Genomic DNA, 25455 nt, shown 5'->3' with positions numbered 1-25455 from the left:
AACACCACACACCTAGACACAGAGGCCTGACATTGTAGTGTGATCTCTTTGGGGCTTGGACCAGAGGTCAACTCTTCCTTCCCTTGACTTGACTGTAAAGTGATTCCCCTGAGCTTTGGAGGATTCCATGTGGGTGCCAGATGTCGCTTATGTTGAAAGGTTGGTTTCTAGGACTTTGAGAGCCTCGTGCAAAACCACATCTTGTCAACTAGCAAAGAAATAATAACAGATAGGAAACTGGCTTGAGATCTGTCCCAGCCCCATGGAAGGTTAAAGCTGGAGGTGAATGGTTTCATTGCCTCTTAGTTAGTCTTCAGAGACCACAAACTGTGTTGACATATATGTTCTGATTCATTAGCAAGATAGCCTTAAAGGAATAAAAAGACCTTGAAGCCTATTGTAGGTATTTCAGGTTCTATTCCCAGTAATATAGGAAGATCCCAGAAGGTTTTGAGCAATAGAGTGTCGTGACTTGTATTGAAAGGAATTGCTATGGCTAGTGTGCTGAAGAAATTGGGGTGGGGGGAGGGAAGGAAGGGGAGGAAGAGAGGCAAAAGTGGAAGCAGAGACCTGTCGGAATGCTACTGCTGAAATTCAGACAAGAGGTTATGGAAGTAGATTGGTGTGAAGTGTTCTGATTCTGTATGTATTTTGAATGTAGATCAAATGACAGTTATGAAGGTATGAAAAAGTTAAGAAGGAAGGAAAGAAGGAAAGAGAGGAGTGAAGGGTGCAGTTTTTGGCTGAGCGATTAGAAGAATGGAGTTGACAGCAGATTGAGCAGAAACATTTTAGCATTTTAATGCCTACCATAACAGCTAACGGCTAATCATTTTATAGTTCTTTATAATGACAAGGGCGTTTGTATATATTATTACATTATTTTATCATCCAAGCAACCTTGAGATAGGCTTGGCGCTATTATTTTTCCTATTTTACAGAAAATAAAACATGGCTCAGGGAAATTAAATTACTTGGCCTAAGATCTCACAGCTAGTTGGTGATGAGACTCAAAATTTAACCCAGGTCTGTTGGACCCCAATCCAGGTCACAGTCTGTCTGTTTGCCTTTCAATTTGCTGTGTATCCAGTGTTTACTCAGACTAAAAGTACTTCTGCTTGCACACTGTTTTCTCATACTCCAACCTACGGAAACAAAGCAGGTGACAGCTAATGCCATTCTGGGGAGATGCAGACATCAGGGGAAAGGTGAGAGAGAGAAAGGCTTAACTGCGTGACTCTGCTTCTCTAAGAAATTGACACAGTTAACCATGTACATCTGTGACCTGAAAGTGCAACTTCCTTTGCAAATTGCTGTGATATAGCAAGAGTTCAGTTAGAAAGAGGAGGGAATGGGTGTCACGGAGGTAGCCCTTATATCCAGACTGAAAGTTAGAAGACCTAGTTCAAGTTTTAGCATTTTAGCATATTAGCTGTCTGATCATGTTCCTGTCAAAAAGCTGATACAAGTCTTATTTAGAATGGGATTGTATATCATTAAAATTAATAATAATAACTAACAACTCATGAATGACGTTGATCGTGAACATTATTTTGCTTTAGCTGCCACTAATCCTGCAAAGGAGGATATCTTACTGATGAGAATTCTGAGACTGTTAGTAAACAATGTTAGTAAACAGAGCTGAGGACACGTTAAGTCCATTGCTCTTTGTAGAAAGCTTGTCATACTTAGTCCTCTGAAAAAACTTGGGCCAACCTTCTATTTCTTTCATTTGCAAGAATTTTGGCTACGATTCATGAACTCTTGATCTATTGAAAACTCTGAAATAAAAATGTTAGCTAAAAACTTGCTAAGCTTTATCCTCTCCCTTTTCTTCCTCTCTTCCCATCCTTTGTCCAGACACAATTTGTCACTTCAGTCAGGGCCAGACACCTGGCAAGGTGAGTTTATATTGAGTTCTTTGCCTGGTTCAGATAGTTGCATGTTCCTCAGCACTCTGAATGTCCCTCTTGATGCTCCGCATGTCCTTCCTGAGCAGCAGTGTTGGCAGAACTGACTTAAATTAATCACAGTAGTCTTGGGAGGGCAAGATGGGGTATAATGGAATGTTCTTGAAAGAGGACCATTTTCCCTTAGTGTACAGATGCTATCCCATGCAGTCTTGCCATCTGTTGGCAGAACAAATCTTTAGCCTATTGTCCACAAATGGATGATGTTAGCAGGGGCTACAATCCCTTGGCCAGGGCATCTGAGCCAGAAGTGTGTCAGATGCATCTCTGGAGTATGCTGAGGGAGATACTGCTCTACACCATGTCTCACCCCTTTGATGCTAGTGTTTTTCAAGTTAGCAATTGCATAAGCATATGATATTCTCTAGTTAAGAAGAGTGAGGAGTCATCTGGGACCATCCTAAATTATTCTCTCTAGGAAAGAAGCTGGAAGAAGAAAGATTTTCAAATCTGATTCCAATATTCTAAAATCATTTGAATCTGAGTGCCTTTATGTATGACCTTGGCCTGCCAGCTGCTCTGTTCTGCTTCTCCAGAATCCCATCCACTTATGATTTTCAAGCCACCTGTCACCATGGTAAGCAGGAGAGAGGCTGCAGTGAGAGGGCAAATTAGATGTGAATGTCTTTGTGGGCTTCTCTGTCATTGGAAGTTAATGCAATTACATACTGAATAAGTAGAGGATCCAAACCAAAGAGAATCAGCATGCTGGAGCAGAAAGCCTCTGGAAAGGGAGCTAGGGAGTGGGTTCCAGTCTAATTCACAAGGGCATTTGTATGGATTCAGTGCCATTAAGTATGTTCCATGTCCAGTTACAGTCACAGAGCAGATGCTCGATCTTTCCCTTTCTTGGTCTTCGTGAATTTTTCTCCATGAATTAATTGTGGCATTGGCCGCATCAGCAACACTCTGCAACCACATTTCTAGTGGAAGAATTGCTGATAATGGAAAGAGCGCACATTTAGACACTATGTTGCCGAGCACTACGCTGGGTGTTTAACATAAATTATTTCATTTCATCCTTATACCAACACTTGTGTTTAGGTTATCATCAGGAGACAAATGAGACATCCAAGGCTCTGAGAATTTTAATAATTTGCCCAAAGTCATGGAAACTTTAAATCGACAGAGTTGGGTTTGTAGGGTCCAATATCAAGGCCAATGAGAAAAGTGGAAATAATGCTTCTCAAATTCTTCCTCGTGGAAGAGGAACATGAACGCTTGAAATTGTTTCAAGTCTTCTGTTTCATCTTTAAAATTCATATGGATTTAGTTGCATTCTATCCTACAGTGTATGTGTAATTGTTTTATTATAAAATGAATGCCTTATAGTTGTGTTTATTTTCTGGTTCTATGTATTCCCTTTATGTGTTAGTTCCTAGACAGCATGCACATCCAGAGATGTGGTAATAATAAACTTCAGCAGGTGGTCTCTATAGTTCCTTCTAATTTTAATGATTTAGAGGTTTAACTAATTGCACTGGTTATCAGGCAGTTAGGATTATACAGATGAACAGTTATCAGTGTTACTTGGAAATGTAATGCCATCTTAATGCAAGGACAGTTGGTTCAAGTGTTGTTAATGGGCAGTCTACCTAGGCTGTTTCAAAGGACCAGCTGTTAGAGTTGACTGACTACCCTCTCCTGAGTAAGTGTATCTCATACATCAACTGCCATAGTTCTAGGCAGCCCATCTGAGATGCGTGGGCAGTTTTGAATAGGGAGAATGTGGCATCGCCCAGATCCCAAAGACCACAGTGCCTTTCAGGTGACCCTGTCCTACAGCTGCAGGTCTTACCCATTCAGTAAACCCTTTCTCTTCTTACCCCCTCAGTCCTAAGGGTCATGGCCACTTCCTACTGTTACCAGTCCCTGCCAATCCCTAGTTAGTTGCCTAGCCCTGCTCATACCTTTGTAAATATTTCCTTTAGTAACACCTTTTCGATTACCTTTTTGCATTGGTCACCTGTTGTTTGCTGAGATCCTAACTTTTTCTCTTTCCTGAGCTCTACCTGTATTGTACACTACTTACTGGACATGTTGACTGTAGTTTCACAGTCATCTCAACTCCCAAACAGAACTCATCATAAACCTGCTCTTCCTGATGTGTTGCCTGACTCAGTAATAGATGCTACTTTCTATTAATTACCACCCCAGACACCCAGGTGTCATCCTTGTCCTCTCCATCTCACTTCATCCAGCCAGTCACTAATTTATATCAATTCTCCATCATAAGATTTCCTAAATTTACCACTTCTTCACCATCTGCACAGTTCCTGTTCTCATTATTTGTCAAGTAGATTGCCTCCCAATGGACCCACCTGTCTCTAGCTCTCCTTCTCCATTTATTTTCCATTGTTTTCTCTTCTCAGAATCATATATTACAAAAAAATAAAATAAAAAAACTTGTCCATGCCAACTACTCTATAAAACCTTCAATGGCTTATTATCACCTTAAAGTCTAAACTCCTTAACAAAGCATGTAAGCCCATATTTCTTTGTCTCCCTCCCTCCCTTCTGTCCTTCCTCCCTCCTTCTCTCCTTCCCTCCCTTTCTTCTTTTATTCCTTGCTTCTTCCTTTCTTTCTTTCTTTCTGTCTTTTTTTTTTTACCTTCGTAGCCATTTTCCTGATCCTTCCTCATGCACTCTATATTGAGTACTACCAAGTCCCTTCATGTTTATCATAGATGGTTGAACTTCACACTCATGCACTTGTACATGCTATTTCCTTTGCCAAGAATATCCTCTGCATAACAGTCCTTCAAGTCCTACCTCCAGCATTACCTTCTCCAGGGAACTTTCCCAGATAACCACAACCTCTGCAACTTGTTTGAGAGTGTCTTAAGGCTTCCAGTGGCCCCTATGCTTCAGGTGATGGCATATCCTAGGGCAAGGTGCACTGTTCTGTTGGATGAAATACCATCACTTTCACAGTGATATGTAATCTCACAACATCCCTTAGAATTAAAAAATCATAATTTTTAGGTGGTAAATGATTAAGAAGTAGCTGTAAGTTAGATAATTTAATCTTGATCTTTATGTATTATATAATAATTTTATATAATATGGTAGGATTTGCTCTTATCTTCAATTTGCTTATTATCTTCAGTAATTAATATTTGTTTTACAGCTCCAGTCTAGACTTCTTCCTTGAGTTCTAAACTCTAATACACAACTATCTTCCTTAAAAGACACCTCGGACTCAACATGTCTTCATCCTTGCTCCAAAATCTGCTCTAACTGCATGCAGCCTTTTCTAACTCAGTTAAGGGCAACTCCATCCTGGCCAAAAAACCTTCACCATTCTCTACTCTTCTTTCTTTAAAGTCCCACATCCAGTCCATCAGCAAATCTTGATGAGTCTATCTTATACACATAGACAATTATGACCACTTCTTATGACCTCCACTGCCACCACCATGGTCTAAAAGTCACTATCATTTTGTCTGTTTATTGCAAGAGCTTCTTACCAGCCTCACTGCCTCTAACTTTGCCTCCTAACAATTTATTCCAGGGCTTCCATACTGCTCCTCTAAAAATAAACCAGATGTTTTTCTTTTGCTCAAAACCTTCAGCATAAAAACCAACTTCCTTATATTATTTTCCAAGGCTCTGTACGAGTTGACTCTGCACTTACTGAAATCAGCTCCTACTATCCTACTCAAGGCTCATTCTCTTTCAGCCATACTACACTCGTTGCAGTTCCTAACATTTCTAGACTTACCCCTTCTTCAGGATCTTTGCATTTACTCTTTCCTCTGCCTGGCATATTCTTTCATGATATGTTCATGATTTGTTTCTGCACCTTCTTCAAGTCTTTGCTCAGATATCACTTAGAAGTAAAATATTTCCTGATAAACGAATTTAAAATTACTCCCCTTTCCTGAATTTATGTCTCCTTTATCCATCATATTTTTCTCCATAGCACTTATCATTTTATAATATATACTAGAGTTTCCTTTATAATTTTTGTGTTTTTTGTCTCTTCCACCAACACACACATATTCATGCACATAATAAAAGTAAGGTCCATGTAAACATAATTTTTGTTTTGTTCATTGCTGGACCCCCAGAATCTAGAAAAGTGCCCTGGCACATAGCAGACACCCATTAAGTATTTGTTGTTTGAATAAATTGTATATAAAGGCAAATTTCAATTTGTTTCCATTTATTAAAAAGGCTTCTTAAAATTTACTGTAAATTATATTTGTAAGAAAAATCATGTTTTGGTGACAAAATAAGACTTGGGGTTATTTCATGTGTAGTTTAGATATTGAATGTAATTTAAAGGTATGTTGAAATGACACTACATATTATGGCAAAAACAACTTGCTTTCATGATCTGATGTTAGGAAGTATATTTGGAGTTTAAAAAATCAAATTGCTTATATTTATAATGTTCATGATTTGTTTCTAAATTAAGCCAGACACGTTTATGTTTAAACCAATGTTAAGCTGAAAAATAGTCAAAAGCAACTCAATACCTAATAGTTTTTAGTAGCCTGAATGAAGGTGTAATGAAGCCACACATCTCATTCTTAGCTGCGAATCCCCTCCTAGCCTTTCTCAGTATCCGTGGCATTTTTGTGACTTCCCAACACTAGAGTAAGTTTTTCTGCCAAAACGAGTGAGGCTCTTGGCGCCCTCTGGACTTTCCCCACCTCCCAACATGGGAGAATTGTGAAACTTTCCACTAGAAAATTGCACCCCTGGTCCTCGCATCCTTCTCCTGGTGTCTGTGAATCTGGGTTTGACTCAGGCCCATGAGATGTTCTGTAAGGCCCCTGATAGGCTTACTCTATCTCCCGTCCAGCCCATTTTAGTTAGACTACGTCACTGTGAGGTCACCAGCCCTTTCATTTGAATTCTGTAACTCTCCCCCAGCCTACATTTGGGTGGAATCTAGACAGTACTGCTGCTCTCTGCATTGGTTGTTTTCTGTGAAAATGGCAGTAAACAGGTCCAGTTTTGAACTGGCCCTGAGGAAATGGGTTCGGAGTTTGTATGGGCAAGAGGGAGGGAGGAGAGCCATTTGGAGAACTGAGAATGAATTTTTTTCTTTTTTTGGTTTCAATGTTTTCTTTATGTTACTAATAAATGCAGTGAAAACAAAGAAAAACAATCTTTCTGAACAACTGCCGGGATGGTGGAAGTGGAGTAGAAGAAGGGGTGGGCCTTCCTCAGGTTGACCTACGTGGTGGGGACCTTGACCAGCTGCTGGGCATGTCCTATCAGCAGCCAATGGTGACTGCTGAACGGAACCTGCAGGGGAGGTAGCGCTTCCTGCCTACGGGCCCGCGCAAGGCCCCCGCGGAGAAGCCAGAGGTGGTGAAGGTGCACCTGCAGGGCGTGATCATTCTGTGCGAGGCAGTGGGTGGCACGGTGGGTGTCCACAGCGTGAGACATTCAATCAGCTGGAAATCAAGCCTGAGATGATCCACCGCTACCTGAGCGAGTACTCCATCACCTACAGGCCCATGGACCACAGTTGGCTTGGCATCAGGGTCACTCACCCACTCCTTCCCTTTCATCCCCTTCAAGTAAAGTCACAGACTTCCCTAAAAACAAACAATAAAAAAGGTACTCTCTAGGAGGGTCTTGGGCAACATGGTTTTGAATATTTAATTCTTTTTTAGTTATTCACAATGGCCAAGATATGGAAACAACCTACATGTCCATCAGTGGATGAATGGAAAAAGCAAATGTGGTGGATAAATACAATGGAACATTATTCAGCCTAAAAAAATAAGGAAATCCTGCCATATGCAACAAACTGGATAAACCTTGAAGACATTATGCTTAGTGAAATAAGCCAGTCACAGAAGGACAAATACTGCATGATTCCACTCATATGAGATATCTCAAATAGTCTAACTCATAGAAGCAGAGAGTAGAATGGTGATTGCCAGGGACAGGAGTTAGGGGGGAATGGGAAGTTGCTATTCAATGGTTATAAAGTTTCAGTTATACAACATGAATAAGTTCTAGAGACCTGCTGTACATAGTTGTTGCCTACAGTTAACAGTCTTGTATTGTACACTTAAAATTTTTTTAAGAGGGTGGATCTGATGATAAGTGTTATCACCATAGTAAAAAAAAAAAAAAGAGACAGAGAGATTAAAATGGATAATTATACTGCATGAAGGCCCTAGAATAACTTTGAAAATCTTGGAAAGATTGATCTAAGACAACTGTTTCAGCTTATAGAAGAAAAAAGAAGATCTAGAGAAGGGCGTTTATCTGAGTGGAGGAGGCTGCAGAACTGAAGGAGACGCTTGACTAAAGTCATACACAATGTAGTTTATGTATTTCTAAAGTCCTTTCTTTTTTTCCCTTCTCAGTTTTAAATATCTTGATTCAAATGCCATGCCTTTGTTATATTCTCTGTATTTTTTGTTGTTATTGAGTATTATTTTTTTACCTTTATTAATTACGAAGCATAGGTGATTTACTAATTCACTTTTTCATTTCGTCTAATTTGATTGTAAATGTCGATATCAAGTTCTTTCTTACATTTAGTTCTGATATTTGCTATAGCAAACAATTGCATGCACGTGTGTGATCATGAGAGATTAGGATCCTTCTGAGTTCTGAATGGTTGAATTTATTTGTGTTGTTAGAGAATGATGTATATATGCTCAGGAATAAAAGTAGAATAACCAGTTTTACATAGATGCGTGATTACATGTATTTTATATAGTATTCCATTAGATCTAAATATCTAGCACTGCCAGTACTGCTACTAGAGCAGCTATAGCATCAAAGGAACACACTCCATGTGCGCAACACTATGTACATAATGTACATTATCTCGTTTAAGCCTCCCGAAGAGCTCTAGTTATTAAACTAATGCTACTTCCCTGAACACTCCATGCACGATCTTGTGTCAGTGGATGGGCTGTTCCCTGTGCCTGAATGTTTTCCTCTCTTGTATCCATCTGGTCAGCGTCTACCGACCCTTTAAAATTCTGTTCTTTGGAAATCTTTTAGGGAAGTGTTCCAAGATATTGTTCTCACCTACGTTCTTCCCCTTTACTTCCTCTTTGTCAAGCACACTTTACAGTGTTTTTCACAATTAAAAAATTATTCTTTATATCTTTAACTTTTCCTACTAGTTTAGCAGATTTTATGATGCTCTTGAACAAGCCATGACAAGAAATTGCTTGCCAAAAGTCATGTAGCTCATCTAGTTATTTTTGCCTGTTCATATCATTACATTGAACATTTTATTTTTAATCTTAATATTTTATCTTTTGATTGTTTTAGATTTTATAGTCTGATGAATCTGCTGATATAGATTTGTTTCTTCAAAATATTAATATCTACTTTCTTTTTCTTGACTTAGAGTTTTCTCTAGGACATCAAATACCATATTAAATAGTAGTGATTTAGAGTGGGCCTGTGTCCTGGTTTGCTCAGGACAGTGCAGGTATAAGCAGTTGTCCCAAGTAAATCCACTGTCTCAATACAACTGATGCTTGCACTTTATTTAACTCTTAGAAAATGTGTTGTTTGAGACAAAAATTTCATTGTTACTTTAGAACTGTGCATGTATGGAATACATCTTTCATTCCTGATGTAATGGGAACTCTTCTGATATTTTTCTATTAGTATCATGTTGGCAATAGGTTTTTAATAGAATTTTTTCATCTTAAGAAATTTTCCTTTTATTTTTAGTTGTTAATTTGTTTTATTTTATTTTAATCAGGAATTGGTGCTTACTTTTATCAAATGTTTCTCTTATCTATTGTATAGATTAATTTTTCTTTTAATATGTTAATGTAGTAAACTACATTTTTGATTTCCTAATATTGAACAACACAAAATCCTATGGTAGACTATATTTAGTCATGAAGTATTATTAGCTTATTACATTTCACAATTTGATGTGTGAATAGTTTATCTGGGATTTTAAAATCGATGTTTATGGGAATAGCTTATAACTCTATTTGTGTCCCTCCTTATCTGATTTGTGTACCAAAGTTATAAAAGCCTCATAAAATGAGCTATAGATATTTCCATGTACTTCCATGTTCTATACCATGATGAAATTCTCCTAAAATGTTTAGGCATATGCCACTTAGAGTTAAATATTTTTAAATTCCCTTTCATGATATTCTATCATTATTGGTTTATCTGCATTTTCAACTTGTATTTGTTTCAATTTGATAATTTATGTTTTCCTAGAATATCATGTCATCTATATTTTCAAATTTATTTGTTCAAAGTTTTACCTAGTGCTTTCTTTTATATCTTGTATATATGTAGCTATGACTCTTTTCTCACAATATTAATTGTGGTTTCTCTTTTACTTGATTAAGCTTGACAAACGTTTGTCAATGTGTTGGTCTTTTCAAATTAAAACTTTGGTTTTAATGATCACTTTAAATTTTTGAGTAGATTTTTTTTCTTTTATTAATTTCAATTTAATCAATGTTATTTATATTTTCTTTGTTTTTTATTGTTTATTTTTCAACATCTTCAACTGAAATTTTAGTTAATTTCTTTTTAGTCTATTTTTTAATGTATACAGAGTAAAACATTTTCTTTAGAGTACTGTATGCAGGGTTTTCACTAAGTTCATTGCTATGTAGGATATAATTTTAGTTAAGTTTTCCTCTTCAGTCCAAAAATGCTCTTAGATGAGAGATCCCCAGGATTTCTTTTGGATATCATTTTTTTTTTTTAATTTCAAAATTTTATGACTTTTAGTCAGTGAATGTAGCCTGTATGATTTTTGCCTTTTGAAATGTGTTAAGGTCTCTTTCATGGTCAAATTCAAGGTTAATGTTTATGAATGTTTCATGGATGATGAAAAGAATGTCTGTTCTCTGTTTAATACGAACAAAGCTCTAAATAAATTTGATTATTCATGGTTTTGTTACTCGATTCCTCTATTATTTTTTTGGCTTCTTGATGTATTTGTGATTTAAATATATTAAAGAGGTCTGTTGTGATTGTGGAATTTGTGTGTGTGTGTGTGTGTTTCTATTAATCTTTACTTTGTATGCTTTAAAGCCATATTTTAAAGCACATATTGGTTCATGAGTGTTCTGTCTTCTGAGTAGATGTTTATCAATTTAAAATATCCCTTTTGGCCCTTTTCATAAACTTAATTTTGAATTACTTCTTGCCAGACATTAATATTCCTATACCCACCTTTGTTTATTTTGCATTTGCCTCTCTCAGTGTTTTGCATATACTAGGGCTGGGTTAACTGATGGTGCTGGTTCAGCAAATAACATCACTCAGTAACACAGTTGCATTATTCTTTTTTAGGGCCTCTCAGCTTCCTTTAATGTATTCAGGCTTTTTATCTGTTTATTAGCCTAGTCATTATTACTTGCATTTTTCTTGGGTTCCTGACCCCAACTTTGTCAGTTCGAAATGGTTGTATCTCAGGCTTCTCTTATATTTTAAAAATTGATTTTGGGGCTTTTTGTTACCATGCAAAGAGCAAGAAAGCCTTCTTGCTCTCATACGGACAGAATAGAACTAGTCAGGATATTCCCCTGATTTTGTTGCTGATTTGTCCTGTATTATTAGAGTGGGTATTTGTATTTCCGGAATAAGACTTTTTCTCTCTGCATACATTTAGAGTGTTTCATGCTTCCTTGAAGAGTGGGCTAATGCACTAGGGCTAATGATGTGATTTGAGCTCTTTAGAGAGAGAAAGCATATGACAGAGAGTACCACAACATACAGGGAGGTAAAAGGTAGAAATCATTATTTTGAACATGCAGGAGTAGAAATGCATTAGTATGGTACATGTGTTAGATGTGGCCGTGTAATTTTGATTACTTAGGTAAATTAGAAAACACGTGAAAAATGTTTCTTAAATAACTTCTGGATGATACTCCAATAGCTTTCTACTGCTCTTGGAATATAGTTCACTGGCTACTTAACATCTACTAATGCTACTATCTCACATATTGCTTCATCTGAGGCTATTGGGAGTTAAGGAAACCATCCAACATGTCGATTGAAAAAAAGAAAAAGAAAAAGAAAATCCTCAGCTTGACCCCTGGGAGTAAAGTTAATGTGCTGGTAGAGCTCTGAGAAATCAGAAAATAGGAGGAAAATGGATAATAAAATGTAGCAAGGCTTTCCATGATTCAGTAGAATGGCTCTGAAATGATTGATGATATAAATCCATGTTTTCTTCTCCAAAATCCTTAGGAGATCATCATGGAAATAGCAATTAATTTTCAAGACTAAAGGAAAAAGTGTCTACAAATTATAAATTTTATATCATAGCATTTCCAAAACTCATACTATGAAGTTCTACTCTGAGGAGACTACTCATAAAAAAAAAAAAAGAAACTTCCAGGGTTAATGCATATTAGCATATTTAAAGAAGAGTGGCAAGTTCTGAGGTGAAGGCAGCCATCCAACTTGGAGTTATTATGATTTCCAAACTTTTAAAAATCTAAAACTTTTATTTTGTGAAACACTTCTTACTGTTCAGCAGTTCAGAAAAGACAATTTACTATTAAATTGCGATTTTCATGGACATATCAGTCATATAATTTATTATATAACATTTATCCTGTTATAGAAACATGCTAGTTATGTAAGGCTTTGTTTTATGTCAATGAGTAAAAATACAAGTTATATATAAATAAGCCAAATGTGTCTGATATATATACCACATAACTAGCCTATTTGTATAAATGTTCATACAAAAAGACTTAGATGTCATGACAAAACCAAATGTGTTGGGTCTGGAGTAAAAGCTAATTTAAAATATTTATTCTTGTGGAGGTTAAACTAAGTTTTCCTGTAATACTGTTTGTTTAGGTGTCTAAACCTGGCCAGAGAAGCTGAGTCTAAAAGTTTTTTCTTAGAATTTATCTACTGAAATTATTCTTAAAAAATAATGTAGTAACTGATTCTGAATTTCAAAATACTTTGAGAAAAAAATGTACTTCCTATGCTTTTGTTTAAGGAGATTATTTCATTAATATAATTCTGTCTATTTACCTACCTACCTAGCTAGCTACCATAAAAAAGTAAATGTCTGAGAACTGTTTATTTTTAAAAACTGATTATTTGTGTACAGTATAACCAAAAAACTGGCCAGCATTCAGCATAGGCTATAACAGAAGAAAAGCATTCTTTCCGTGGTGTTTAAGATCAATTTACTAACTCATCCTAGATGGACAGTTCCAAGGTTGTATGTGAGTTCAAGCCTCAATAGTCTCTTCCCCCAATGATATATGCTTTAAGTTGGACAAGAATTTGTTACAGCTCTACAAGTAATATTGGACATAACATATCTAAGCTGCCTGCTGGATATTAACTGTATAATAAATACTATGTTGCCACTAACAGCTATCACCTATTAAGCATTTACCACATACCAGGAATGCTGGAAATGAAATAAACTTCACAGCTTATTGTAACTCACGTCAGCATTTAAATAAAGAGGAACTGAGTTATAGAGAAGTCAAGGTAATTTATCCAAGATCATATGGGACAGGGCAATAGAGCCTGACTTTTATTTCTATTTAATGCTATTTCTATTGCATCAGCTGGTTTTATCTGGCCTCCATTGGTTCTGTGGAGTCTTACAAAACTCTTTTGATCTTTAGGAGATAATGTGTGTAGTCCAGATATCTTACCTCAAGCTCAAGTTTATGTAAACATATGCCCATTTGGATTACTTCAGAATAGAAGACACTGAATTAGAGAGGCTGACCAAAAAATGGCTTTCTTTTTTAAGTTCAATCATAGTTTATATCAACTTATATAAGAATATATGTATATATATATTAAATGTGTACAAATAATACAATGTAGGGAAGCAGAGAGAGGCTATATTTTAAAATTTACATTTTCTCTTCCATACATCATTCATATAGTCTACATTATGCTTTTAGGTTTTAGCTAAGTTGTGTTCAGGGGGTGTAAATTTGCTTAAGAATCTATCAAAGTAAAAAGTGATTTGACAAGTAATTTTTTTTTTTGGCAAAATTATATAGACATGCCCACACGTACACACACAAACATACATACATACATACACATATAAACATATACAGATGGACTCAAAGTAAAATATCTATATTGATGTGTGTGTTTGTATACATATACAGACACAGATATATATATATATATACACACATATATATATATATACACACATGCGCATAATCTATATTATTTTTGTGATGTTACAATCTATCAACACAGATAATTGTGGAACTATACCTATAATTTGTATTGGTATTTCCAGACACAAAAAGGACTTATATTCCCTACATGCTTCCTTGTTTTAATATAACTATTTATTTATGTCTTAAAAGGTATTTGTAGGTGCCTCTGGGGACAGCATCTCTGGTTGGTTTGTGGTTGGTTTATATTTTCATTTTAATCTATTGTCCACAGGCTGCTTTGTAAACCCCATAACGCGAATGTGTAGATCATTCAGAATTTAAGATGAATCAATAGTATGGCTCTTTGGGTCACAGAAAACGCTATTAAGACAACAATCTAAACATTTAAGGGGAAGAATCTTAAAGTCATATCATAGTTTCTTTTTTTAATATATTTCAAAAAGTAACTGACTTCACAAACACCAGCTCTAACATGATTTAGACAACTGAGAAACAGGCAAGTGTATTTTAAAATACTAAAATAAAACACATTTATACAAGTACAAAGCAAAACAATGCTGATAAAAATGTTAAACTTTATGAAAAAAAATCATTTGCAATTCACATCAAAATAATTTAACATTCTCTATCGTTTTAATAGCACAAGCTGCAACAACAGAAAAAAAGACAGATATGCGCACATCATTTTAAAACCAAATCAGTTAAAGTGCAGAAAAAAGTAAGTACAAGCACTTGTAGCCCACACAAATCTTTTAGGATTGGCACCATCTCTCTAAAACATCTATATTCTATATAGATTTCTAATTACAACACCACCAGCAGCTGCCATTGAATTCTAGAAATACACACAATATACATAGTATATTTGTTCACATTGGGAAGATCAGTGAAATTCAGCCAACTATTTTATACATGCCTCGTTCTTCAACAGATAGTAGAGCATCTGCCAGGCCTCAGACCCTCTTTAAAGTGAATTCCGACTTATCTTTATGCTTTTCACTGATCTGTATTTTTTCACAGTATAAAATTGTAAATGGTAACTATAGAGATTCTGACAGCTTGAGGGTTATTAATAAGCTGTGGCTAAATGTGAACTCAGGTAATACCTTTGAAGTCTCCAAAACATGTACATTTTGCCGGGAGACTAGCACAGGAAATGTTTTTTTCCTTAAAAAGTGTTTAATTCCTGGTTTGGAAGTCACAGAACTGCAGCAGAGCCATTATACAATTCATGGACAGTCAGAAATAGCTCCTAGTCTTCCTGATTACATGCTGGCAACAGCAGAAACTTGGGAAAGACTGTTACTAACAAGGATTAGCACATTGGGGGGTTTCTTTTTTTTCTTTGCTTCAATCAAATCTCATACCGTTTTCCCTTCCACACTCCCCTTCTGTTCCCCACCCCTACCCCAGAGAGATGGTTCTGGTTCTTCCCAATGCAGATGCAGTCTTCTCAGGCTGCCACCACTCTTTCCCACAACAGAAGAAGGGTGGACTTCTTAGATAGTCTGTATAATTTGATCAAACCAGGTCTTCTTTTTTTCATTCTGGGACCAAACTGTCCTTTAGGGTCACTTTTCTGAAACTTAGCATTCCATTGTACTTTCCCCTTCCTTTTAGTCATGCTGGTCCTGACTGAATTATCACTGGGCACCAGGAACAGACTGTTTTCAAGGAAATTCAATGAAAATAGGTACTCAAATGAATTGTGAAGTTCATATCCTAGCCCTAGAATGAATATTCAGTTCTCTTTGTATTGTAGATTTATTACTTGGAACCTGGTATTAGAATTGGCAAAGAGACAGTTAGCATCATTCCAAAATAAAAGATCCCAAGAATGCATTACTAATGATATTATATATTATACAATGTATTGAATGAAGTGACAAAGGGTTATATAAATACACAGAAAAATACATCTTGTTCTCCTCTAATTGGATAAATTATTTTTCTTATTACAGTTGACTATTATTTCATATGGAATTATCAGATGGCAATTTATTTGCATCACATTTTAATTTCTAATGGATTTTCTCACAAGGTAGTGTACTTTTAAAAGAAATATGTTACTAAACAATTAGAAAGGAATTTGATCATGGAGAAAGTTTAAAAAATGTTCTTCTATTGGTCAACACAGTGAAACTTGTACTTAAGAATACAATGGAAACCAACGTAAGTGTTTTATGAAACAAAATTTTAAAACTCAGATAGAGCATACTTAGAAAGGTTTTGATACCTAAGACATAAAGACAGTAATCCCCAGGTGAATGCCACCCTTTTGATGAGAATCCAGGGATATTAATACTCGAAATATTTACATTTGTTTTTAAAGTAGAGGCAGACATTTGCTTTCAATGAAACCATAAAACTTAGCTAGATTCACTGTTTCAAGAGTCTTATTATAATATTTGGGATCGAGGGGCTCTGATGATGCTATTTTTAAATTGTCATTGGAGGTCTGATTTAAAAATTTTTATATTTTAGTAAATTAATGTTAGCGTTTAATATTTTATATTGGGAGATTTGATTTAATATAATTTAATATAAGAACAGCTATCAGGAAAGTAAAGTGGAGCAGTATATTTATTATAACTTTTAAAAGTGGGGAATGATAAATTACGTTAATGGATATATTTCCATTTCTCAATTCCTTTTTTTAAGTAGATGTGAGATAAAAAATACTTACCAAAATAAGGATATTGAGCTAAAGGAAAAAGGTTTTTATTTATCTTTCTCTCTGCTAAAAATATACTTCTGCCTCAGAGCAAATCTTTTTCATAAGGCTATCTTTAGTATAAGGCTGGGTCAACTGAATTTAAATTTACAGGACACCTCCTCCTTTTATTACTATCCTTATTTAAAAATCAAAAACATTTGGCACCTGAGGATAGCTGTAATGGGAGGAAGAAAGAGATGACAGTGGATGCAGGTCTTGAGCTATGAATTCTACCTGTATCAGCCTATCAAAGCACAGGTATTTCTATTATAACTTTAAATCTCTTTTCTGCAGTTTTTAAAAAGTGACAGTATGAAGTGCACAAAATTATATTAATAATTATTTTAAAAAGGAAAATATTCATAATTTCTTTGCCTCTTTTTGGAATGGCTAAGAAAGATTGTGTGTTTTATATTCGTTAAGGTTCCTCTGTTTTAGTTTTCTGTATTGCTCTGAAAAATCTACATTTGTCATAGTTCATAGCTGCCCTGTTTAAGCAGCCAAGAAAAGTTAAAATCACTGCTCACTGGCATAGCTAAATCTCTGCTACGCCGACTTGACACAGTTTAAAATTTCCAGTGTATTAAGATTGTGTTAATTTTTTGAACAGTCCCTCCAATCATGACAATGTCTTCATTGGGTCTATGGACCGTTCTTCCAGTGGTGGGACTTGAAAAGAACAGAGGAGCTCTTTGTGCATCAGGTTTTCAAAAGAAAGGAATGAAGAAGCCCAAATGCGTACTTTAAATATTTTAGCTGGCAATGCATTCATAATGAGGAGTGGCCACATTTCATGAAAGAGATAGCCAAGCTGGAGCTCAAGAATTATTATTATTATAAAGAGAATTTCCAGCTACACAACGCACCCCAGTGAGGGAATTACAAAACAGTATTCCAGAAAATATTTTTTGCTACTCCAGTATTGATTGGCAACATGGTGAAATAGTCAAGAAATCTTCCACTGGTTTTCTTGGTTAATGGAGGTGAATTGAAATAACTAGGTGGAATCCAAGATGCAGGCGTTTGGAAGAGGATGTCACAACCAAATTGGAGAGGAAAGTCTGGTAAAAGCCCTACATACATCAGCGCAGCCCTCTTCATACAGTTGTGTGTTGTGTATGGGACACTCTCACATCAAGGCCTCAGTAAATACTGGGCCCAAGTACTGCTTTCCAAGGTCTTTAAAGGAAAGAAAAAACGAAAAAAAAAAAAAAAAAAGAGGAAGAGAAAAGTTGACGTTTTGGTCCCAGATTTTGAGTTTGTTAGAAAATGTACATTCATGTTTGGTGAATCAAAGAATCTTCTGGGAAAAGAATGAAAGTAAACAAACAAAACACTTTTTTACAGTTGCTTATTAACTATGCCTTTTCCCCTCCATTACGCTGTTTCACACTCATTGCTTTCCTAGAGCAAAGCACTTAGTATGTAACTGTTTCAACAGACTCCTTGTCAGCCCTCAAAAACAGAAGCAGTGTTTCTTAAAAGCCCATGTTTTCTAAGGCCACTAGAAGAAGATCTGCCAAAAGATTTGTAGTTGGTGTCTTCGTCGGTTGATGTTAAATAGCACTATTAATCTCTTGTTTCCATTACAGGTGTACTCGGCGTCTTCCACCTCGGGTCTTAATCAGGCGACTGTGTCTGTGGGAACACCGGAGGTGTCGGCTCCGTTTGGGAACCCAGCGTGGTTTCCAAGGACATTCACAAGGACGAGGAGCTCTGAGTGTAATCTCTTATGATAAGTGTGTCGTATTTGGGAGACGATGGGATACAGAGGGCCGACTCGGACACTGGCGAGTTGGGAGTGGTACTCCCCGAGTCCACCGAGTCTCTGAAGGGGGACGGCGGGGTGAGAGCCACCAACTCCTCCAGGTCCGGTTTGCCGGCCGCAGCCTCCGGGCCGGCCGCCGGGGGCTCCCGGGCAGCGCCCCCAGCCGGCGGGGCCGCGGCCGCGGGCTGCGCGCCGCCGGTGATCTCAATGGCGGGCAGTGGCTGGATCTCGGCGAACGTGGTCATGGTGGTGGGCAGCTGGATCTCTTTGGGGATCAGGTAGGACGAGCAGAGCGGGGCGCCGGCGCCGGGGCCGGGAGCGGCGGTGGACAGCATCATGGAGTTGAGCTCGCTGATGTTGGCCGTGAAGCGGGTCACCACGCTGCTGATCTGCTCCATGAGCGAGCCCTGAGACGAGCTGCTGCGCGCCGCGGGCTCCGAGTGCAGCGACGGCAAGTCGTCGTCCGTGCGGCCGGCCGAGCCCGCGCGCTGGCTCAGCGTGCTGATGGGCGACGGCGAGCGCGGCCGCGCCGGCGCGGGGAAGTGCTCCTCGGCCTCCACCACGTCGTACAAAGCCTTGGGGCCGGCGTCCGGGGGCTCCGGCCCGCCGCCTACCGCGCCTGCGCCGCCCGCGCCCGCGCCGCCGACCGCACCGCCCGCGCCGCCCGCGCACAGGCCGCGGCTCTCAGTGCTCTTGGGGAAGGGCTTGATGACGGCCGTTTGGTTGGGGTTCTCTTTCTTGTTGATGTGGATGGACAGCCGCTGCCACAGGTGCTGCCCCCGGCTACTCTTCTCGTTCTGCGCCCACGTGACAGATTTTCCATTGGAGCTGCGGAGAGAAGGGAGACAAGAGGTGACTCCGCGAGGCCCCGGACGGGAGGGCTTCCCCGGTGGTGGGCGGCCGTGGGACTCGGACTGGGGAGGACTTTTCTTGTTTTCCCAGGAAATAAGGCATCAAAGGACACCAGGGAAAGAGATCTTGGACGTGGCTTTTGCTTGCTTGAGTGAAAGGCTGCTTTCTTGTATCTGGTCTTCCGTTCATCGTGACCACGGAAGTGTGTCAAAGGGGATATTAGTGTGGATAAAGGGCTGTGTATGGGGATTCTGCAGTAGTTCTGAGACCACCCGTGAGTGCAACAGCTGGTTAGGCTGCAAACCTAGAAGCGAGGGCTTGCAGTATTGCGGTTGTGTGCAGACGTGCCCGGGACAGGGCACGGGCTTCCCGAAGTTGGCAGCCTCTGAAAGGAAATTGAACTAGGACCTCAGCTCAACCCAGTGAGCAGAGGGCAGGGAAGGGGTAGGAGTCAGGGGTTACCGGGAAGTAGATAGTGGTTCCAATTCAGTTTTTATTCTGCACGCCCATGGTTGGTGCATTTAACTAGGGATTTCTGTAAGAACTCCTGGCTTTGAACATGTTTGTACTTAGTCTGGCTTATCTGGTGGAAGATACAAATTCAGTGAACACATACACTAATTTGTAATTAATTAGAACTTTTCTACTTGGTAGAAATTTCCTCACGCATTTATTTGAAGGCCTAAAACTTGAATAACAATTCTGTGAGAGAGCATGCAGTATTATTGCCTTTGGCACCTAGCGTATAGTTTCGAATTAGGGTCTCGATGAGTGTTGTCTGACTGACATGGTTTCTTAGGACCTTTCTCCCTCTTCTTTTTCCCAAGTAGTCCTTTTTCGTCTCCACTCTGGGAACTGAAATCTGCTTTGGTGAAGAAAGCCTCTAATGAGGCTGATGCCTCAGCCTCAGAGCCTGACTGTGCCTTCCTTACCTGGAACTACAAACTCTCTATTGAGAGCCTCACCTATGGTCAGGTGATGTGCTCTGACCTTCAGGGATGTTATATGGAGAGATCCTCATGTGATTTCCCACAAAGCAATGCAAGATCTCTGTAGCTAGGGGTTCTGTTACATCCAGCTCTGTTCTAGGTGCTGTGACCAAGAGATAGCCTTGGGCAGTCTCTGAAGGAAGGCTTTGACCACCCAATTTTATCATCTCAGCTGGTGGTTATTAAACTTAATTGTGCATAGGACTCACCTGGGGTATTTGTCAAATAACTGGGTGAACCCCAGGAGATTCTGATTGTCCAGATTGGGTTCCACGGATCTATGCATTTTACAAGCACTCTGCCCCCTGCTCCGTAAAGTGATTCTGCAGCAGGTGTTTCACAAACTGAGAAGTTCTAACAAGAAGTTATCCTTTCTCTCTGGGTTCCCATTGCTCCCTTGGCCTCCTTGCTGGAGGGCTGACCTGCCTTTATCAGACAAGGGACTGAATTGTGTTTGGAGCCCACCTGCCTTGGGACTGCAAACTGCAACTTCGAGATTCTCTTTTGCTTGAGACGTCCACTCCCTTAATAAGGGACCACTGTTTCTGCAGCCCCTATAACAACATGCTTCCTGCCTCTTTCCCACACTGCTTCCCATGTCTTCATCTGTCCCCTTCCACTTTGTGGTCTTCCTTTCTCTGCTCCTTGCACTGAAATCTCATTCCATTTAATATACCCAGTGTCTTGCAACCTGTTGTCCTTCAGAATTCTTGAATGTGAAATGTCCTCCACCCTCACCCCTTTTCCTGCAAATAATGAACAAATTATTTCCAAGTTTGGAGGTTGCTGTGCATTCCCAGCACGGCAGAAGGGACCCTGCCAACCTGTTAACTTCCTTTCCAGAGAGTTTCAGGGTTTGTTCTTACGTTTTTGCATTAACCTGACCTGCCACCCTTTATGTTTTCAGTGCATTACTTTTCTTTTTCCCAAGTGTCCACTAACTTCTGGAACATGGCACAGGAGAAATGGGCCAGATGATTTGATTGGGAGGGTGGTTGCCAACATCCCCATTTCTCTCCTACTGGCAAGATAAGAAACAGACATGTCCGGAGGGACAATTAGTTTTTCAGGTAGCTGAGGCCACTTTTGACACAAAGCATGGGCTAGAAGCTAGAAGTATAACTGGATTCATTCTGCCAAGCTCTAGGAAAGTTCTTGCTCCCAGCACAGAGAGGTTTTGATGGAACATAACTTTAACAGTGACAGTCATTGGAATCACATGTAGCCGGGCTCCGAAACATGATAGCAGATTGAAAAACCTTTGGGTTTTCAGTGTGGCAGAAGGAAACTGTCCTAACCAAACAATCTGTACAAAGTACTGCCATCTTTCCTGGCCATGTCTTTGCTCACAGTGTCACAGGGTCTATGGCCACTTGGGAGAGAGAGCACCAGACAATCTGAATAACAATGGAAATGGACACAGGACACACCAGAGCCATGGAGTCCAAATCTGAGCACTTCATTTCATTTCTTGGGTCATGGAATATTTTTTTCTCCAAAGCAAATGGAGATTCTTAAGAAAAAACTGACCTACAACAGACGTTAGTCTGTTTATGAGTAGAATGTAGTTTCTATGAAGACAGAGACCTTATCTACCTTATTCACTGGCACACAGCAAGATCTTAATAAGCATTTGATGGATGAATAGGATTCTTAAGGCAACAGGCCTGTTGTGTGGTGTATGGAAAGTGCAATGGACAAAGGATCCTAAAATCTGTATTCTAATCCTGGATCTGCCATTCTGGATGCTTGGAAAATAATAATCTCCTTAAGCCTCAGTAAAAAAAAGCAGATAGTATATCATTTGGTGAAGATTGTTGTGAGGAGATTAAATGAGACAATGAAAGTGAAAGGTTCTGGTAAGGAGAAGGTATCTAAGATGTTATTTTTTGCATTCTGTGTGAATACTAAGCTTCAAGAAACAAAAATAATATATTACAGTCGGCCCTCTGCAGTTTCGCATCTGCGGATGCAACTCAAAGCAGTCAGGTCTAATGTTGGTTGATTCTGCGGATGCGAAACCTGAGGATACTGAGGACCGACTGTATTCATTGTACTATGCCGTTTATGTAAGGGATTTGAGCAGCTTGGGCTTTGGTCTCTGCTGGGGCTCCTGGAATTAATACCCAGGGGATACGAAGGGCCGACTGTACCCAATGCTGTTTTGAGCTCTGGTTGAGGAGCAGAGAATTCAGTGCAAAGTAAATATTTATGGTAAGGCCATAACATACTTCTGGTTGTTCCTTCTTACCCTGACCGATTGTACCCAGCTTTGGAGTTACAGAGGGTTTTATCTGCGATGTGTCTTTTCTCTTATTCCACTTCCAAAGTTTACTTCTTCCTGCTCTTTCATTGAGCTGCCTCCTCTGCCTTTTCCTTCTTTTTTACCTAAGTACTTCCTATCTTTTTTTTTTTTTTTGACTTCACCTTAATTGCTTTTTCTTGAAGGAAGCTTTCCTGACCCCTCTCCTGACTGGGTTAGATTCCCATTGTCCCTGCCATAGGCACTGAATAACTCTTTGTTGTATGTCCATCTCATCTGCTGGATGGAGTGTTTTGAAGGCAGAGACAGAAGGTTCTTCATTTCCTGTTATATCCACAATACCCAGTGCATTGCCTGCTCAATAATATTTTTTGGCTAATAATTGAGTGGATAAATGCATTCCATTTTTAAAAATTCATACTAATTACTTTTGTTAGAATTAAGTTTTAAAAATAATTCAATATTAATGAAATTTTTTTGTCTTGAGGATCCATCTACTTCTTATATAACTCAATGTAATCATTAGTACTCAGTGTGCACTGAAAAGGATGTATGAAAAGGTATTTCATAAACTAAGTACAACAAGACAGATCTTGATATCTATCATGAAAATCACAAAGGAAGTGTTGATTTCTTTTTTGTAGTTCGTATATATCTGTTTTAGTGAAACTTCTCAGTGATGACAGTTTATTGAGGCAGTACCAGTAGGGGACCCAGAATGTGGCTCCAAGATCTGGCCTTGATTGATGTTGGGCAAGTCACTTAATACCTTTGAACCTCTTTGCTTATTGGTAAAAAATAGAAGAAGTGAACCACCCTTCCTCACCTCACGTGATTTCTGGGAGGAACCAAAAGAGTAACATACATTAGGGTGCTTTATAAAGCATAGCACCTCTGCAAGGGGTTATCACCATCAAACTTTCCATTCAATAGAGGTAAAATGTTGTTTATTAGTATTTAGGCTGATATTTTTGGTTTTTTTAAACATCAGGATTATACATTTGTCCTAGGGCCTGAGGTAAGAAAAAGGAACAAACTTTTCCTTACCTGTCTACAGCACTTCACCTTCCCCAGCTAATATTTTGGGCATTAGAAAAGGAGGAAGAGGAAAGACAAGTGGAGGGAGAGACAGAACCAATGGTCTGCTACATCTGGGAAGTAGGACAAACTGGCCAAACAAAAGAGAAGAAAACAACACAAAAACCTTGGTCTTTGCAGGCACCAATTAGCCCTTTTGCCATATATAATACTATGTAGTCTAATGTTCTCATTTTTATGATGATTTGTTCTTTATTTCTGGAAAAACAAAAACAACAAAATTCAGCCTTTCAGTAAGAAAGAGGGTTATTAGAGGGTTAGGTTTTTTTGTTTGTTTGCTTTTTGTTTATATTTTGGGTTTGCCAAAATGACCCCTTCTACCTTTATTCTCAGAAGTTTGCTCTCCCTCTTCTCTTCCATGTGGGACACTTAACTAACTTATTCATTTCAAGCAGGCTCCAAATGTCAGCTCAGTGACCTCCCCCAATTTCTCTACTCATCTGCCAAAACCTGCAGGCATTAGAGCATACTGCCATGGCACACCATCGTTAGGAAGCAAATGTTAATAAAGAGAGAGTTTGACTGTCAAAAAAGTCCAGGAATTTAGAATTTTTGTGTTCATTTTAAATGGCTGTTGAATGATCTGTGTGATTTTTTTCCCTCAGAACTCGTTTAGGGTTTTATTAATGGCATATAAGCAATTAAAATTCTCAGAATATTTCACTAAATTAAAAAAAAAAACTAGGCCCTTATCCTCCTTTTGTTACATTACATTGTTTATTAATACTTTCCTAAGTTGCGTAGTTTCAGGGCATAAGAAAAATCAAATGTATCCTCTGAAAATCAAAAAATTATTTTTATGAAAAAATTATCTTCATTACTAAACCTCTCTTTTTTGTGATTTTGAGTTCAGGGGTAGCCAGGAGAGAGGTATAGTACGGTTATGAGCTTCCTAATACAAAAACGTATTTAAAAAATACAAAAACCTTGTAACACCATTAGCAAATATGTCTTTGGAATGACATCAGACAGTATTAGGTCAATAAAATAATTTTATGAATTAAGAATATTAGAAGCAGAAAATTTGCAATTTCAGTTCCATTTTCTGCACATTTTCTTAAACTTTTATTTTTAATTAAAAAAATTTTTTTAACATCTTTATTGGAGTATAATTGTTTTACAGGGGTGTGTTAGTTTCTGCTTTATCTTAAACTTTTATAAATCAATCTGTTTTGCTTTCAGTAATTTGTTTTGAACTACAAAATATGGAAATATAGTTTTAAAAAATACTGAGGAATCTGATATTGTTTATATTCAGACATTCTAAATTAGGTGGGAGAATTTCTTTCTGAGCCTTGCCTAAAACCTGACATCTTGATTTTGACAATTACACTGAAAACCACACCGTAATATATAAGAAAATGGCAGAATCATCTATATAAATTTACCCAGTTATAGCATAAATGGATGTAAATAGCTATTTAGCTGTCAAAAACAATTTAAATGGCCAGGATGATGTATGCATTAGAGATGCACATATAGAGAAAAACACTTGGGTAAATGGAAATGAAGTCAAGGACTAAATTACCTGGTAGAGACATCATAATCAAAGCAATACCACCTGTTTTCCTAGTGCTTTATAAAGCACTTTTAGGAACACTGATCGTCAGAGGTTGATAGGCTCAAAGTGTTTATCCTCCTTCCAAAAATGAGAAAACCGAGACTCAGAATAGGTGATTT

The 25455-nt window shown here is 38.2% G+C and overlaps 1 protein-coding gene and 1 long non-coding RNA gene across 9 annotated transcripts in view; one reads left to right on the top strand and one right to left on the bottom strand.

Annotated features, from left to right (window-relative positions):
- The window catches only part of LOC132370505 (uncharacterized), a 370395-nt gene that overhangs the window by 154340 nt on the left and 190600 nt on the right, over positions 1 to 25455 (top strand). For all 4 annotated transcript variants that reach the window (XR_009504594.1, XR_009504593.1, XR_009504596.1 and 1 more), the window contains one exon: positions 18398 to 18527. This is a non-coding gene — a long non-coding RNA (uncharacterized LOC132370505). The remainder of the gene's footprint in view (positions 1 to 18397; positions 18528 to 25455) is intronic.
- GRM5 (glutamate metabotropic receptor 5) overlaps positions 18504 to 25455 on the bottom strand; it is a 531751-nt gene continuing 524799 nt past the window's right edge. For 2 of the 5 annotated variants that reach the window (XM_059930609.1, XM_059930610.1), the window contains one exon: positions 18504 to 19401. In XM_059930609.1, coding sequence (XP_059786592.1) covers positions 18504 to 19401 — 898 coding nt within the window. The remainder of the gene's footprint in view (positions 19402 to 25455) is intronic. The other 3 variants (XM_059930612.1, XM_059930611.1, XM_059930613.1) reach the window with 3 other exon arrangements.

This window comes from Balaenoptera ricei, chromosome 8 (assembly GCF_028023285.1).
Source record: "Balaenoptera ricei isolate mBalRic1 chromosome 8, mBalRic1.hap2, whole genome shotgun sequence".
NCBI lineage: Eukaryota > Metazoa > Chordata > Mammalia > Artiodactyla > Balaenopteridae > Balaenoptera > Balaenoptera ricei.
Note: the sequence above shows the minus strand (reverse complement) of the source record. Positions and strands in the feature narration are given on the sequence as shown.